Raw genomic sequence first — 14,881 nt, 5'->3', positions numbered from 1 at the left:
AAGAGTCTCTAAAACTCATAAGCAAGTTCTGTTAGAATTGAAAGATGAGAATGTGACTTACCTCAGCTTCTATAATAAACATTGCCAAAACATTTGATGCGATTCTTCTGGGTTCTGAAGCCTAATCTGATGCAAGTTTTTCCAACTGCACTTTAGCATAAGACAGCAGTCAGAACAGATCCTCCCCCAAGTTGTTATGTGTATCCAGCCACTAAACTTAAATCCCATTGATCTCATTTCCCAAATGCTAGAATTGTTAAATAACAAAACCATTCCAAAGAAGAAGTGATTCAAAATTTTAACCATCAGGCAAAATGGGAGACTTGGGAGTAGAAAAATAACAGAAGCTGAAATAATGCAGCCTACAAACCAGAACAAAATGATGAATGTTCTTCACAGATCCTGATGAACTGTAGAAACGCTGCTAAACATATCACGAAGTTCTGAAGGTTGAGGGTGGTACGTTTGGGGGGGGGACACGACACGATGTGTTTTATTTTAATGGCTACTATGAAGATATTAAGGCCAGAGTTTACTATTGCTATGAAGAAGCCTCAACCTTAGAATAAGCAACCACATGAACAAAAGGAATTGCTTCTGCCAGAAAAGGACAAGATTTCTAAGCTATTGGTGCACAGCAATTTGCTCTTTTCCCAATATCCTAATCAGCTACTGCTTTAAAAGTCTTTTCTGTTGCAGGAACAAATACAGAAAAGATCCATCTTTTTCTATACATCTGGAACCTCTGAGCACTTGCAAGAGCTGATTTTTGCTGCATCTCATATCCAGTTGTCTTACAACCTTATAGCTTCACATCACGAACAAACCTAGAATGATATACAATGCAAACCAAAAACCAAAAGTTTTTGCAGCAGTCTCCTCTTGCTAAACCTAACACCCAGAAAGGGATTATGAATGAGCAGTTCTGATATGCAGTAGTCTTTCTTGAAGTATTCAGGAAAAAATAAAATAAACCCAAACCAAAACAGGTCTTATGTGCAGGTTTATACTTAACCAACATGAATTGCCTGTGAAAGGCTTAAAAGACCTCTCTTATGTGTATGTGCCTACATGTTATGCTCAGTCACTGTAACAGTGCAAGAAACAGATGCACAACATGATGACCTAGTCCAGCTGTGGTTCTGTCTCACCAAGAATGTACATTATAACAGATCAGCAAGAAAACAGCAGAATAGTACACAATGAGAGAAACCTAGTCTAAATGTGAACATAAACACTAATACAGTGACTAGGCTTCAAAACCTGGAAGTTTAAATTCATTTTGCAGGGTCAAAGCATATAGGACTTTCAATGATAAGGTGGAAGGAGATACTAAAACCAAAATGACAACAGTGTACAAAGACTGCCAAAGTATTATCAAAAATTCATCAAAACAACCACCATAAAAGGCTTTGGAATGACAAACTGGAACAATAGCTAAGTGGAAGGCGAAGAATAGCTGAGCGCTGAAGTATGAAGAAGTGTAGCAAAGAATATACATGCTTCCATGTGAACTGATGTTTTTTGTTGTCATTTTACAACAGAAAAGAATGAACAGTTAGGAACCAAAGCTTATTCTCATCACTGTGTATTACTCAAGTACGAAGTACAAAATCCACTTTTCCTGTACACTAAACTATTGTTACAGGGCATAAGAGAGCACCCATGAACTAGGAGGAGTTTCATTTTGCTAAGGAACTGGACCTCAGTTCAATGTAAGTTATTTTCAATATCTTCTTCCTGTTTTTGGTGCTGGTTTCTTTCTTCCATGATAGTTAAGTGATTGACATCCATTTACTGGAAGTGAATTCCATGTAAGTGATCCTTTTGTAAGAAATTCTTCTAGAAACATCATGGTCTACCCTGTTAGTGAATACTTGCCAAGCTTTTATCCTGAGGATGGCTAACTAAAATTAATGCTTCTCTCTTTCATTGTCTATATAAACAGTTGGAAATGACGTAAACTTTGACCATACTGTGAGGACACTACTTCCAAAAACACCATGTAACAGACACAGTATCTAGGCAATACGTAGCTACCTATTAATTGACGTTTATTTTCAGCCACTAAGTTTTATCACATAAGTGTTCAGTTTCAAGGATTAACCCTAAAGTTACATAGCTTCTATTTATGTTCATATTTATCCTTACATAGGAAAAAACCACAACCTTAAAAGTATTTTCAAAAACTGGTCTCTAAGACTCTAAACTTCCAGACAAGTTTATAATCACATCAGGATGGGCAATATTCTAGAAATATCTGGTAATAAAGAAACAGACAAGAAGATGACTTTTTAAAGAGTACATATAATGATTTCACTTGCCCACTTACTGGGAGAACCATGAAGTGATCAGAAATACTAGCTATTTCAAATGGACTGTAGAATTGCATTAAATTGCAACTCATATGGTCTTAAACTCCTAACTGAAATCCCTTAGTAGCTGATTTACTAGTTTATTCTAGTATCTATTCTTTATGAAACACTACATATTAACAATGTTTGTTAAGTACATTTCTGGAAGCATTTAAAGTATTTCTTGAAACAGTAATTTACTCTGTGTTCCTAGACACTTACCAAGGCTTCAGAAATCAACATGTAGTTATCAGCTCTGCTAGAATTTGGTAACCGTCACAATCTTGGAAGGTAGAATACCAAACTAAATTAACTTCCTAATATTTACCATCATTTAAAGTGACTGGCAGTTCAACAATTATAAGAAAATATGAAATAGTTATATATTCATCAACTTTGATAACTATTACCAAGCTTAAAGAAGCAAAAAAAGCTTATAAAAGCTTCAAAGGAGCTGTTCTCCCATTGCCAAGACTTCAATTACAATTTGGTTTTACAAAACTGTACCCTGTATAAAAACTTCATGATTTCATATACATTAACTACATTTCATGATTCATACTACATTTAGGACTAATAAACCTAACTTTTCCCAGCCTGTGCTCTTAAGTCCATTATATTAAGCCAACGAGAAATGTCAATAAAGTGAAACTAATTTTATGAAGATACAGTTTACTTGAGTGTCTCCTGCTGTTTCCGCGTATTGTATTCATACCTCAAGAAAACAGAGCCAATTGTCTCTTTTTTCTGTTGCAAGCAACATTTTATATCATTGGGTTATAGATCAACAATGATTTCATGCCAAGGTTTTTTCTGTATTTCTCCTTCTATTAAGCCTTGCAAGGAAGCATACAAATACACAAATGCATGTTATCAGAGAAACTGTAAAACCAGAAAGCTGAGGTCAAGAACTGAAACTTGGCTACAACAGCAAGATCACTGTCCTACTTTAAGAAATCCCACATCAAGGAGCTTGTATCAATTTGTATTTGCTTACAGAAAGCCTAAAAATTGCAAGTATAAAAATAAAACATTTAATAAAAGCAATCCCACACATTCTCCCCAAAATTTTTCAGGTATCATTTACTTATTTGTAAAAGCTCCTGAAAAAGCAATGTATTTTGAAAATTTGTCAATACTTCATGAGTTTTCCTAATTCCTTTATAAAGTTTCACTTGAAAATTGCTATGTAGATAAAAAAAGAGATGTTTACAATATACATCTAATGATCATATGCCTACACACATAGGTATGAGGATCATATACATATGTATGTGTATATAGATACCCACATGCATACACACACCAAACCATGAAAACAATAGAGGATTTAAACCAAAAAAAGCCTAAAAAAAAATCACCTCTCCCTTAGCCTGAACAAAAGTGTCGTTTTAAACAAAACTACTGAATAATGTTAAAGAAATACACTGAGCAACCTGACCAAAACAAATAATTGGGCTAAATGACTCCTTTTACCCAAGATTCAACTCACATTCCCCATCTTCTTCCAATATATCTCTGTCTTACCATTTAATACTACAGGTTGCTCAAACTAATGCTCTGTATTTTGCAACTAACTTTCAATGGTTACTAATCTGCTTCTGAATTTATGTGGGAAATCTGATAAGGAAAAAAAAAGGGGACATGGAAACAACAATAGTAATAATATCCACAAGAAAAAAAACTTCTAATGAAGATCACATATATGAAGTTAAAGCTTGGGAAAAAGAAACAACAGAAGAGCTCCAAAGCTCCAAAGTAACAGGAAAACAGAAACAAACAGAATAAGCAAAGACATTACACATACATTCTGAAACAGAGATGTCAAAGGGAACTAAAAGCTACTTAAGGTTATGATCTTTTTATATTGGGCTCTTATCAAGCAGAAGACTGTTGGAAAGCATGGTGTCAGTAGGATAACGCTGTATGCTAGCAAGTGGTGAACATACAGAATGGTGGTATTTATTTTAACACTACATATTTAAAAGTGTAATTTCAAAAGGATAGCAGGGGTAATTTATTTGTACTACAACCTTAACATCAAATAACTCAAGGCAGAGTAAAAACAAAGAAATATCTAACCCATTTTAAGCCTTTTTTAAAGAAATCTCTTAGAATTCTCTAGCTAGAGCAGTAGTTTCAAGATCCAAAAACTATTTGCTGGTAACTGACAAAATGCTTCTTTATCATTCAAAGCTAATTCCTTATTATTATTTAATACTAAATATGTTGTCCCTCCCCCATCTTAAGCATTTTAGTAGTGTTCCATGAAGATACATGAAGCAAACGTGACCCATGCAACAAAATATGGGAATGAAGATGCCCTTTGCCAAAGTGATTTTCAACCAATTATCTTTTGAATGATTCCAGTTATTCAAATAAATGATAAAAATAAAAATAAAAAATTTAAAAATATGAAAATAAAAGATTAACCATTCTTTTTACAGTCATGGACAGAAACTTAGATTACATTGTTGCTTTTCCCCAGTAAATGTGAGAATGTCAAAAATGAAACTTTAACTATAAAAAAAACAAATACACATACCTATGACTTTAAAATGAGGATATAGGAAAATATGTTATGTAGGATTAGATATACAGCTTGGACTGACTATAACTTACATAGCGCAATGGGAGACTATTTTAAGAGAAGACTTCTTATTTTAAAAGGAATGTTTGTAATAAATGTTTAAATAAAAGGGTTGCAAAAGAATGCAAGAGATGAAGAGCAGGAAGGATACCACTCTCACAGACAGCACAGTATCTCTTAAGCAAGGCCAATCTGTGCGACTGCAAAAGTAGTAGAACTGAGGAATGAAATGCAGAAAATCATACCCAGGAATAAACAGCACGTTTTACTCACAGAACTCCTCCTCCAGGAGGTTTGCGTAAATTTATCAGCATACATGCATGTTGCCCCTGAAGGTTTTTGACTGTCTTTCTGGCAGTTAGACCTAGTAGCCTTAATCACCCCCAAAAAGAAAAAAAAAAAGAAAGAAGAATTTATTAGAAAATAAGTCTCTTAGAAAAGCACATTCAAGGCCCAGTATTCAAATACCATATATTACTTGACAGTTCAGCACAATACAAGTAAACTGTAGAAACTAGTATTTACAGTGCTGTACAACTGCTTCTTTACCAAAAGTATATTTAGAAATTATCTAAAATAAATGTTTATTTTTGGTAAGTGTTTTTGATTCACTTAAATTTCTGAGGCGCCACACTCTTTAAGTTGCCTTTCAATAATTACACACTAGAAATGTAGAATCAGTCTGTTAGCTGAACCTTCACAGACAGATGAGTGAGATGATTCTAAACAGAACCCAAATCTACCTTTGTTATAATGCAAACATACAAAAAAAATGAGACATTCAGCCTTCTAAAATCCTTCATAAGAATTACCTATTGAAGTTACACTCTGTAGTGCACACTTGGGATTTCGTTAAGCGGTTAGCATTATACTTACAAGTTGATGCTCTAATTGGTTGATTGTTTCATCCTTTTTCTTCAGTTCATCTTTAAGCTGCCTGATCTCATTCAGCAGATCATCCATCTGCAATAGAACAACGGGCAATACAGGGGTTTCTGTAAGGGCTAGACAATCTAAATCTACACCTCTACAGGACGTATTACATCAGGCATTCACAGAGGACTGGCAGTAACATTAGCACGTGCTTTCCTTTTCCTACTCATGTGGCGAGATGGACTGTAGGCATATAACCTGAAGAATGATGAGAAACTTGACTATAAGTCCCTGTAAGAGACTGAGTTGAGCTGACCCACTAGATTTTCAGAGTAAGTAAATTAACTGTATTTTTCACACAGTAATTAATCTGCTGTACAAGCAGCTGGCATCAGGTAGATGAACAACTCTAGCCATCAAACTCTACCTATAGTTCTCATTATCCAACAAGAAGATATACTGTAGGTTAAAGGTTAAGTGAACGGCTATTTAAAAATCATTAATATAAACCAACAGAAACAAGAAAAAATCATTTAGAAACATATGCATAAGTACATTTACTGCAAGAAAACAGCATAACTGATTTGAATATATCCTACTAAAAATTGAAGACTTTTGAGTAGCAAAGTTCAGAAGTCAAAAAATTGGTAAATATGCAAGAGTGATTTTACTCCCTTCACCCCCCCCCCTTTTTTTTTTTTTTTTTTTTACAATTTTTCATCATAATGTCATTTCAATGTAGTTTATAACTGTGCCATTATGGCTAGGCCATAATTTAAGGGGCATACTTCAATCTAGTAGAATACATCTACTACTTCAGTTTCACCAAAGATTTTATTAGTTACTGCTTTTGAACAATACCCAGACCGATTTGATGTAAAATTTTTCAAACCATATCCCAATATCAATTTAAGAAGTGACAACTCAAAAAGTTAGTTAATCCTAGCATTTTTTTGTTAAGAAGTTAAAAAGCAATACTTTTTCCTGTAGGAATTAAGACTAAGATTCTAAGAGTTTGAGGGAGATGACTGTAGAATCACAGGCAAAACAAATACATCAGACAACAGTTAAAGAAAACAGAAAGCTTAAGTGTTAACATGGTTAATAGAAACCAGGGTTGCTAAAAGATGATGTATATGGATCTATAGCTTTGGCAAGCCTCTCAAACCCTGAAACAGGTTTTGGACAGATGACCTTTCAAACAGAAATAAGTGTTCTTCGCTTTCAAGAAGTACTTCTAATTCCATTGGCTCTTCAGCAAGTATTGTTCCCCTCGCATAAGTGCGGGATCAGTGATCTTTCTATACTGACTTTACAATATGAGCCAAGCAATGCTAGAAAAGCTTACCACTGTAGAAAGCATGACATTACAAGTCCATGATCATAAAAGATAATACTTTTTGGAACATCCATTGTGATTGCTTCTCCCTTTAATACCCATTCTAAAAAAATAAACTCATCTTTGACTGTGGAGTTCACATTGGTTACATCTGCAATACCTGCATTATCTCAGGGAAAAATCTACTTTAAAGATATTTCAAACTGAAGTTACAATAAACATAAGGAAACAGAGTAAGTAACTGAGTAATATTGTAGGATCCCACTTTAAAGCAAAAATTGTCTTTTCAAATTCTAACACTTATCAAGTAGGCAGAAAACTTTTGAGAGAAGTTACACTGTTAATCCCCGCATGACTGCTACAAACACCAAAACATAAGTTAATTATCTAAACTGTGCTAGCATTTGTAAGTGTGTATTTTAAAAGGTCAAATAAACCTATTTTAACAAAACTGGAAAGATTAAAGTGTTTAAGAAACATACATAGTTATACACATTTTTGGTTTGTGTTTCTAAAACACAAACAGGTTTGTATCTCTTATCCTGTAGAGTAAATTGGTGTTATTTACCTTAAAAATTGTTTCATGTTCTTGCAGTTCTGGACTTGACGGAACTGAGAGTCGAATATCCTGGAGTGACACATTTTCATCATTCTATCAGAGAATACAACCAAGAACAAGACATCAAATTACTTGCTGAAACAACTCCCTTGCAAACTTGCTGTCAAAGATGGAGATACACCACCTCTCTGTGGAACCAGTTACAATATCTGAACTCTGCCACCATGAAGTTTCCTTTTTTTTTTTTCCTCCCCTGACAGGAGAGTCTCCCTTGCTGCAGCATGTGCGCAGTGTCCAAATAAGGGTCATGAACAGTCTTTCCTCACAAAGCTCAAGGAACAGCTGCAGCTATATCAAAGTATGATGATTCTGCACAAAAATCTGGCAACAATTTGGCCATTGTGTTCAAATGTGTTATACGAGGAAGGAACAGTGATGCTATGTGATTTTAAAAGCTTTGTTTCCTTTAGCATCCATTCAAATGTCTGAGCAGTATCAAAATATACAGCCAAAACATTTCAGGTAGGAATTCTTAACCAAAAAAGCAACATTTGCTACTGTGCAGACTAATACAAAACAAATTCACAGCCATCAGAACTAAACATCAATTATAAAAACTAACTACACAAAACGATTCTTTCCCCTGCCATGACAGCCATGAATTCTGAAATTAAGCACAGCAAGTAGAAATAGAAATAACAACCAAAGATGCTAAAAGATGATTGCATAGGTATGTCCTGAAGCACTTACACTCCAGTGACAAACATGAACACAGAGACATTATGTGCAGTACTCAAACCTGTGGCACTCAAGCCTCAAAAGGTTGAGGTAGGTTGCATAGTCAAGTCACAGACTGAACAAACTGATGGTTTATTCTTCTGATATGTTCTCAGGTTTGTCCCATGATGTCCTGACTAATCACTGTGATATCAAATGACAGTACAATTATTTTTTTGGTCATGGAATATCATTACCCCATTTCCTTGATGTCAAAAGGTTTATTTTCCCCCACCTCCCTCTCTGTCCATCTCCATCTGCTACCTCCTTAAATACAAAATAAACAAATCTTTTACTTTATATTTTTTCAGGTTCTCAGACTGAAGTATCTTTACCCAGTGACCTCACTGCTTAACACTGAATTTGCAGAATAAGAGAGCAGCATGTTTCAAAACCTGTTTAAAACCACTCTAAGCCTTAGACAGCAACTCCTCAAAACCCACAAGAGTAAAACTGCTGCTCAAATGCTAAGGATCAATTAAAGGGAAAACCAACAATAGACTATATATGTTCTTTGTGAGGTATCTTTTTTTCCTTTTTAATCCATAAGAAATATTTCTTACAAATTTAACTAAATTGCGGAGAAACACTGAGATTGTCCAGATGCAAAAAAGCAAAAAATTAAGTTAAATGAACTTTTAACAATTCAATTTTTACTTTTTCCTATAGTCACCAATTACTTGCAACCAAAATATACAGAACCAACAGCAGTCTTAAATGGTAAGAGTACCAAGAACTATCATACAATTCCAAATTGCTTTTACCACACTACATACAGTTAATTTAATTTCACTTGGGTTTAATTTTATAATTTGCAGTTATTTGTATTGGTTTGTTTCTATTTGGCTTGTTTTTTGTGTTGGCTTTGGGTTTGTTTTTTTTTTTTTTGTTACTGTTGTTGGTTGGTTTTTGGAGGGGTTATGCTTTTTCTTTTCAATTCTTGGCCTTTTTTTTCCCCCCTTCCTTTTAAATGCTATTAATTGTGAGAGCAGTCAAATTGCAAGGCTTCCGACTCCTTAGCATAGCAAATATTTCAGCTTACACTGTCCAACACACAGCTGTGTTCAATTCACAAGTAGCAGTATGTCCCTTCTGGGCAGATCACCAGCAAATGACAGGCTGACAAAGCAGTAGTTTACAGTCTATGTTATGAACAACTTCTAATACAGTATTTTTAAATAATTTGCAAAATAATAAACACATTTAAAAAATATTTATAAAATGCTCGAAGAAATGAGTAATTAGAATCATAGAATCATTTACAGATTAACATATACTTTGTTTTATTTTATATAAAATAACTATATTTCTTATATTTTACAATTCATCAACATTGTTTATTTTAAGTAACTATTCATGCAAACACATGCACTCATAAGAAAAGCTACAATAGATGGTCTCATTTATAATTGTGAAAGACTAATCAAAGGAATGGGAAAAAACACAGAAAAGGTTAACCTAGTATGTTACTATCCTCTGGTGATTTAAATCAAGTACTCCAACAATATACCTGACTAATATTCACTAGCAAAGCAAGAACAAGTTCATTTGCATCAATTCCCTTACCACCGTCTTAATTATCTTAACACATGTAAGGCACACACATCAATGGAAATAAAATTCAGTTCTAACACTAACTGCGGGACTTTAAGAATCCAGTTGTGAACAAATGCTTTAAGCTATGGTCTTGCTCGGCTTTTTCCTTCCTGCTTATCGTTTGCTAAAATGAGACTGGGGAGGACGAAATTATCAGAATAAAGGTTATCCATGTACAAAACCAACTAACCAAACAAAAAAAAAAACAAAAAGGCCCTCCCAAAGATTTGAATTCGCAAATAGACAACAGAATTACAAGATAAAAGCAACTGGTTATATGCATGTGCTATTTTTGGTAGCCTAGAAATTATACACTAAGATATCATCAAATTTCAGAAACTTTGAAAAAACATATACTTTTAACCTCTAGGTAAAATAACAATAAACTTTATAAAAAGATACCATGACATTGCAATAGACACTATAAAATGCTGCTACCAGTTGGTTTTTTACCTCACCAACATTTTCATAATAGTAGAAAACATTATTTATTACAGTATAATTACATCTTCAGAGGAGTTGCACTAGCCTCATTTGTGCCAAATATAAAAGATGCTTGCAAAAACAAGAATTCAGAATAGTTTGTTAGTCATATTTAAAAAAAAAATGCTTACAAAATGCATTGAAAAACTATTACTTGTAAGTAGCAACAAAACATTTTAATTGCTTTAGCAGAAAATGGCTTTTAAAAAAACAGCAGCATCAGAAGGAAGAAACAGTTGTCAATATTTGTAACTATTTCCTAAATTTAAAACATTGCAACAAACAACTGAAACCTCGTACATTCTGACAATCCCAGTACAGTTACTTTTAAACATCACTTGCAGATTAGGCCTCAAAATAACTTGCAGTATGTAAACTGACAAGAGGACTAATGTTGCAGACACTCCCATTTAATTAATTATGGAACAGTCTTCAGTTACGGGCTTGATTATTTTAACCAGATACAAATTCATATATACATGTAGTTGCATATGATGTTTAATCAAGAACATTGCTCATTTAAGAAACAGTCAAGTACTATGGCAGCAACTTATTTCATAGTCCTTTTTTTGGCGTTATGCTTATCAGCAACCCATTTGAGTCACTCCTTGTCTACAGTGATTTTCAACTCAATCACATTTACTGGAAAGGTTTTGCTGGACTTAAGTCAACAGCATACACTTCAGCTTTTGTCCAGTTTTGGGTGATCCCTATGTACCAAACTGAGGTAATCACATGCCTCATGTATTAAAGTGGCTTATAAAGTTACAGCAAAACTGGAGTCAGAAGCAATTACAAAATACCTCTTCACACTTGTCTTCAAAAAGTTAGTGTAAAGCTTTTTATCCAGAGCAACCTATTAGTCTTGGAGTATTCTAAAAGAGTTTGAAGGGAGTTTGTGTGTGGATTCCACACACCCCCAGCTACCTGTTCTCTTTATGTAGTTATTAATAAATTTAAGATGATTTTCTCGGTGGGTATTTTGCAATGGTTTCTGTAATGGTTACTTAATATTTATATCTGATACTAGGTGCCTATGTAGCAAATCCAAAGGATTTGACTATCAAAGTAGTCAGATTTCAGATTTAATATCATTTCAGCTTCATATTTCTTTTCAAAGGGGACCTACTCAGAAAATTAGTATCATCATCTTAGATTTTTAGAAACCAGTTGATTTTACTGTTTCAGGACAAACTCAGTGAAATCTAGAGATACAGTTCTTAATTGTACGTATAGGTAAAATATGTAACAATCCTTTCTTCCCTAAGTGATAATGCTGTCATGCACCTTTTTTCTCTGGACAATTATTTTCTACATTTAAAACATTTTTACATACCCGGTTCCAAATGTTACATGTCCAAGACACTTCTCAAGTCTTCATGTCATTTTTAATCCATCCCAAGATCATGAGATAAAGGTTATGGGAATAATCCTCCATCATGACTGTCACAGGTACAGCACAACTCACCCAAAGAGCCACATATTGAAATTAATATTTTGGAGCGGCTGTATTTAATATGGTCTCATGCCAGTGTTTTGTGTGAAATCTCCAGAATGAATGACACACATATATCCCTGTGTTTGCTTTACCTTCCCAAATTCCCAAAGAACTGACTTGCACTTCATAAATAATAACCTGTCACTACAGTGTTTAGTATTTGGCTTACCAAGAGTAGTATCAGATACAAGTATTTAGTCATGAACATCCTAATAAAAACCTTGCTAACTTTCTAACCTACTGTGCTGATTATACACAGCAGCAGTTTACCTAATGGACTGGTGGGCTTTGAGCACTGCAGTGTTTTTGCTGATAAACAGTTCAACAGCTCAAAAATGCCACACTGGCCTGTAACTCTCAGCAGTTACATGCTGTCATCTTCTGAGCCTCTCTTTAGAAAAAAAAAAAACAACAAAAACCACCAAACCATAAATAAACCCCAAAACAAACAAACAAACCAACAATCAAAAGAAAAGTCAAGCTCCATGACTAAAGAGACTGTAATAGATCCTGGAATATATTTCAACATTACAAACATGTGCTTCCTACACAGCATACAGACAGTGCAGATGTTGTTACTGCCTTTTCTTTCCATCTTCCCTTTTCCCCTTGCTTGCTTTGGGTAATATTGCTTTCAGGCTTTACCCAAAAACACACACACACAAAAAAAAAAAGGTACAGAACTTCTAGAAGAAGAGATGAGATAAAGGGTATCCTCTCTCAGAAGAGACCTCCTCCCATATTGCCTCAGAAGAAAATATAAAGCTCAAAGCTTAACAACAATAATTGTTTTTGTTATACTAATGTATTTTAAGGTCTTCTTTTACAAAAAGTAACCCATTAGAAGCAAAAGCATTTTCAGAAATTATCTTGTTGTTCCCTAACAGCCTAAGATACCTTTTAATCCCCAGGATTTTTTAAAAAATATGCTACTAACAGTATACTAATAATTTAATCTTTAAAATTCTTTCAACATTCCAGCATCTGCAGTTCATGAAGAAGTTGATATTTCTAAAGTTTACCAAGGTTTATTAAAGTTTTCTCAAGGTCTAGCCTTTGAATGCCAAATCAAAGTTTTCCTTGGTACAAATTTCTCGTTTGAACAGTAGCCTCGGCTAACATTTTTTACAGACACAGAAAAAATTAAGTGTCCATCAATTAGGGGGTGCTATTCACATGGTCACTCCTTGGCATTTTGAGTGTAGCTTCACTCAAATACTGCTGCAGACAACTGTCATACAGTTTCCACTGCCCAGCTGTTATAACAATGATCCAACAGCTAACCATTTAAACTTAAAATTTTCCAATTTTACCTGCTATTGTTTGCTACTTCTTTGGTTCTGTCTCTTTCAATTATAGTTAAGTCACTGAGGTGAACTACTTCGTGGCTAAGGAAAAAAGTAACAATTGTAGGTGCAATTCATACAACTTAATACATGACACAAACCTTCGTATTTCATTCATTAAATCTGTTTGTTCAGGCCTCTTATAACAAAGATAAGTATCTCCTGCAGATCTCAACAGATGCAAAAAGAAGGGAACACAATGAATATGTACTTCAAAGGTATGTCACTTACTAATCTAAAGCCTCAGCAAAAACATATTGGTACATTTAACAATGTCACACTATAGATTACATATTCATTCATACCTCTTCATATAAATGGACTAGTCCTACCTGATAAGTTACAATAAAGATTTGTACTTGAAAATTTTTTTCATTCATGAATGGTGAGTTGAAAAGAAATATATAAGACTTGCCTCTCCCCCAAAAAAGGGCTTCACAGATCTCATGGCCCTGTGAACCTCTTCATCTTTCAGTTCTCCTTAAATATCAGTAAGTGCTTATCTGAGATAAGACAGATGGTTGTGAATCATTGCTGCCAGTCTTGAGAGGAAGTTACTACAGAGAATGGGTCAATCCTTGCCTAGATCAAAGGCTCTAGGGCACCAGAAATAGTACAATTCTTATTTTAAAAAGGATGTTCTAACACTTTAGCTCTGTAGCCTCATCAGTCAAGTTGAGTAGCAGGTTTAAAAAACTGAGGAGGAAGCAGGAAGATATTTTTAAGATCAGAAGAAAACTTATTTCTATTAAGCATGCAAATTGAGTACCTCAGTCAATGTTTAAGAGGCATTAACATTTAGATGTCAATTATTACTAGAGTTAGACTTCCAAAGCATTTTCTTTTTACAATATAAAGTTAATGCTCCAGTTAAATATTAAGTGAGAACATTCACCAGTAGTTCAACTCTTCCTGTAAACAGTTACAACTGCATTTAGTGCAAAAAAAGAACGTACATTTTTATACCATTCCTACAGAGTGAACATTACTGCCCTGTCAGAGGTTATACTTACTGAAGTGAAAATTTTAAACCTCTGCATGAGATAAAACACCTATTCCTGGTTTCACTGTTTGAAGATACAGAAAGAGGGCAGCATGTGAGGAGTAAGTAAACAGCATGTGTACTGTGGTCACACAGAGTTCAGAAAAGGCTAGACTATTCAAAGAACTACTTATTTTTTCCAAGCAGAATTGGCAACACAACACCAAACCCTTGCTGTTGCAGCAATAGTCAATTTATATACAGTTATGTGAACTACCATCACAGCAAGAATCCAGTATAGCACATTAAGTTTTCCTAGGAGTCTGCTAGGTATATATTCATTACACGCTATGTTCTATAGTAAGCCCCAATACCGTTGATTAGATAATTGTATAAAATTGCTTTTAATTAGTGTATCTTACTATCTTGCTGTAACTGCTCCTGTGAGCCCTCATGCCTAAGACGTGACTACAGCTCTACTTCT

The 14,881-nt window shown here is 34.3% G+C and overlaps 1 protein-coding gene across 6 annotated transcripts in view; it reads right to left on the bottom strand.

Moving 5' to 3' along the window:
• CCSER2 (coiled-coil serine rich protein 2) overlaps positions 1 to 14,881 on the bottom strand; it is a 68,069-nt gene that overhangs the window by 13,823 nt on the left and 39,365 nt on the right. For all 6 annotated transcript variants that reach the window (XM_062634044.1, XM_062634045.1, XM_062634047.1 and 3 more), the window contains exons 7-9: positions 7,725 to 7,808; positions 5,821 to 5,907; positions 5,218 to 5,316 (exon numbers count right to left, since the gene is read on the bottom strand). In XM_062634044.1, the coding sequence (XP_062490028.1) occupies positions 5,218 to 5,316; positions 5,821 to 5,907; positions 7,725 to 7,808 (270 nt within the window). The remainder of the gene's footprint in view (positions 1 to 5,217; positions 5,317 to 5,820; positions 5,908 to 7,724; positions 7,809 to 14,881) is intronic.

Source organism: Pezoporus occidentalis, unplaced genomic scaffold, assembly GCF_034315485.1.
Source record: "Pezoporus occidentalis ecotype Australia unplaced genomic scaffold, CSIRO_AGI_Poc_V1 ctg41, whole genome shotgun sequence".
NCBI lineage: Eukaryota > Metazoa > Chordata > Aves > Psittaciformes > Psittacidae > Pezoporus > Pezoporus occidentalis.
This window is presented reverse-complemented; position numbering and strand designations above follow the sequence as displayed.